Raw genomic sequence first — 2,977 nt, 5'->3', positions numbered from 1 at the left:
TCTGCAGGGCCTGAAAACCAGGCCTCTGGTGGCCCACTGCCCTGCCCAAAATAGCCCTGGGGTTAGCTCTCAAGCCTGACCAAATATAGTCTGGCCTGCCGGCCCGTCCCAACTGGTAGCACCAGCCAAGCACCTGCCAGGGGAGTGGGGAAAGTCAGGAGTTTGGCTGAGCAAGAAGGGAAGGACCCCTCCCTGGGTGATGACACAGCTTCTGGGGCTGGAGAGGACTCAGGGGTCTCCTAAGGCGGAGCCACCCCCTCCCCTGCCAGTGTTAGGGAACTCAAAGGGTTCACACTTGGGGTGTTCTATTCAAGAACTAGCTGAGCCGAGGTAGTCCTTAGGTAGTTTTATTTACTTGACAAACAAAGGAGACAGGGGATTCACGTTCAAAGCTGTCTCCCTGAAGGGAGGCTTAGCCATTGCTTACATACACTATTTGGTTAATTACATGTTCATTTCTTCTTTGTAAGTTAGCTAAACTTATCTGGTTATGGCTCAGGTCAAGCTCATCCAGTTATAACTGTGTTTGCAAAATACTGCATTTTAGCATTTAGCAATAGCATTTAGTAGAAACCACTCAGACCTGAGTCCCTTGTCCTATCTAACACCAAGGCTGCCTGGCACTCCTCCCTAGGACAGCTGGGAACAAAGGTCTTCCTCACATGGGCCTCATGCCACACCTGCGCCCAGGGCTGCCAGGAAGGGCAGGCATGCCTCCCTGCAAATCAGTGTTCCTTGGCCGACTGAGGACCCCCCTCAAAAAGAATGCTTTGCTGGATGTCCCATCCTGGGACAAGCAGACCAAGCTCTTCCACCAAGGCCAGACCTCTCCGGGAGGCCCAGTCCCACATGGGCCTTTTGAAATGGGAAGGTCATGGCCTGGGGGAAAGGTGGTTGGGGGAGGTCCAGCGTCCTCTTGCAGACAGTTCTGGGTGTGTCTGAGGGGTTCTCAGGGACAGCACCTGGGAGGTGGGGTGTGCCTCTCACAGCTCTGTCCTCCAGAGGGGCTGGGGGCTGGGGATGGGGGGGAGGGCCAGGGTTTCAGAGCAGACCCCAGAGGGTGGCCAGGAGTATGGGAGCCAGGGCCAGAGTCCCTGGGGTGGCGAGGCCAGCACCATTACAGAGGTCATACTGGCAGCAGACGGTGGTGGATGCGTGCTTAGAGTAACCATCATACACGGTCTCGAAGCAGCTGGGCACGCAGGACTTGCTCACCTTCATCTTGGTCGGGGTGTAGTCTGCAGAGGATGGGAGGCTGGCTGGGACCCCGAGAGGGGCTGGGACCCCAGGTCGGCCCAACCCCAGCATGCAAGGCCATTAGGGCAGGTTCCCCCTCAGCTGAGGGGGCTCCCAGAAAGGATCCTGGGGCCCGTGGGAGCCTCATCCCTCAGTCTCCCCCACATTTCCAAGGACCCCTGAGAGCCTCACCCCTCAGTCTCCCCAGGAAGGACAGTACGGACACCCCACTGACTCACAAGTGCGTGTGGTCATGCAGTAGGTGACCATGGATGGGCAGCGCATCGGGTTGAAGCAGTTCTCCCCATTGTAGGAGCACACGTGGCAGTCCAGGGCCTGGGCTGGGGGCCAGGGGTGGGGTGGAAGGAGGCTGGGGGTCACAGAACAGGGAGAGGCCCCTCCTCCAGCCTGTCAGGCCCCGGTCCCATCACCTTCCTCGGGGCAGAACAGCTAGAAGGAGAGGCGGTCAGCAGGAATTCCGGCCCCCCTCCCCACTTTCAGCCCGCCTGCCCCCAAACATGGGTCTGTCCATCCCGCCATTCTCCGCCCATCTTACCCAGAGGCAGGCCCACCAGAGCCACCAGGAGCAGGGCGAGCAGGGGCGCCATGGCTGGAGGCGAGGGCAGAGCGGGAGAGGGGAGGTGGGTGGCAGCTGCTCCTGGAGTCAACTCAGGCTGGGGCTGGAGCAGGACACAGAGGAGGTCAGACAACCCCCTGCCCTTCGGGAGCACCTGGTCTACTGGTGGCACTGCAACCCTGCACAGAGGGCCACGAGGACAGGTGAGTCCTGAAAGGCCCCCAGGGGGCCTGGGCTGGGGTGCCAGGGAGCAGAGGAGCTACCCAGCTCAGGCTGGGCGTCAGGGAAGGCTTCCTGGAGGAGAGGGTCATGAGATGAGATGAGAACAGAGCAGGGGTGGGACTCTGCAGCAAGAGAGACCAGTACCCACAAAACAGACAACCTGCGCAGACTGAAGGAGGCAGTGCCAACTGGGTGGACGGGGTCAAGAGGTGGCCGGGGAGGATGGCCAAAACCCACATTACCCAACAGATAGTTCCTGCAGGGGCCCTATGGGATCTCGGCGCACAGCCCCTCCTCACCCAGGGCCCTGCCTATAGGGTGACTGGCCAGGGCAGGGCTGGGCCCCATGGGTGGGTTTCTCCTCACTGCTCCCCATTCTCCTTTGCTCCTGGAGTGTCCCTGCGTAGGTCCCCCACTTCCAGCTACTTTCAAGGCCCAGCCAGGGACCATTCTTCCAGGAAGACCTCCAGAGTCCTGCCTGGGCTCTCAGGTCTGAGTCACGGCCATGGCCGGAACTCCTAGCAGCGGGGAGAAACCTCCAGCCTGTGGGGAGATGTGCTTAGAATGCATTCCGGGGGGCACTTGGCAAGACAGACAGCAGGATGAACCGGATGGAGAGACCCGCCTCTTGGAAGGGGCTGGGGGGATCTGGACCACGACTCCCCTCTCCCCGCGGGGATATTCGGGATCCAGGTCCCGGCCCCAGGGGACTAAGTCAGACTCCCCGCTTCCTAAGAACAATTCCATCTTTCGTGACCCATTTCCCGGGCGTCAGGCTCGGGATGCCTACGGCCTGAGTAAGGCCAGGCCGGCGTCACAGCGCTTCCCACCCGCTCCCAGAGAGCCCCGCTGAGCGGGTGGCCGGTGACCTTCCCCACATTGAGCCGCCGCTGGGCCCACGACTCACCGCGGCCGCGCTCTGGTCCCTGTCCGGGTCTGGAC

At 61.0% G+C, this 2,977-nt stretch overlaps 1 protein-coding gene across 5 annotated transcripts in view; it reads right to left on the bottom strand.

Annotated features, from left to right (window-relative positions):
* Nucleotides 1–331: 331 nt before the first annotated feature.
* LYNX1 (Ly6/neurotoxin 1) overlaps nt 332–2,977 on the bottom strand; it is a 10,027-nt gene continuing 7,381 nt past the window's right edge. Inside the window, exons 1-5 of one of the 5 annotated variants that reach the window (XM_019657752.1) lie at nt 2,943–2,977; nt 2,402–2,578; nt 1,793–1,916; nt 1,476–1,577; nt 332–1,238 (exon numbers count right to left, since the gene is read on the bottom strand). In XM_019657752.1, the coding sequence (XP_019513297.1) occupies nt 1,042–1,238; nt 1,476–1,577; nt 1,793–1,916; nt 2,402–2,485 (507 nt within the window). In that variant the 5' untranslated portion in view covers nt 2,486–2,578; nt 2,943–2,977 and the 3' untranslated portion in view covers nt 332–1,041. Of the gene's footprint in view, nt 1,239–1,475; nt 1,687–1,792; nt 1,993–2,334; nt 2,579–2,942 lie in introns of those variants that run through there. The other 4 variants (XM_019657754.1, XM_019657755.1, XM_019657756.1 and 1 more) reach the window with 4 other exon arrangements.

Source organism: Hipposideros armiger, unplaced genomic scaffold (assembly GCF_001890085.2).
Source record: "Hipposideros armiger isolate ML-2016 unplaced genomic scaffold, ASM189008v1 scaffold_280, whole genome shotgun sequence".
Lineage (NCBI taxonomy): Eukaryota > Metazoa > Chordata > Mammalia > Chiroptera > Hipposideridae > Hipposideros > Hipposideros armiger.
This window is presented reverse-complemented; position numbering and strand designations above follow the sequence as displayed.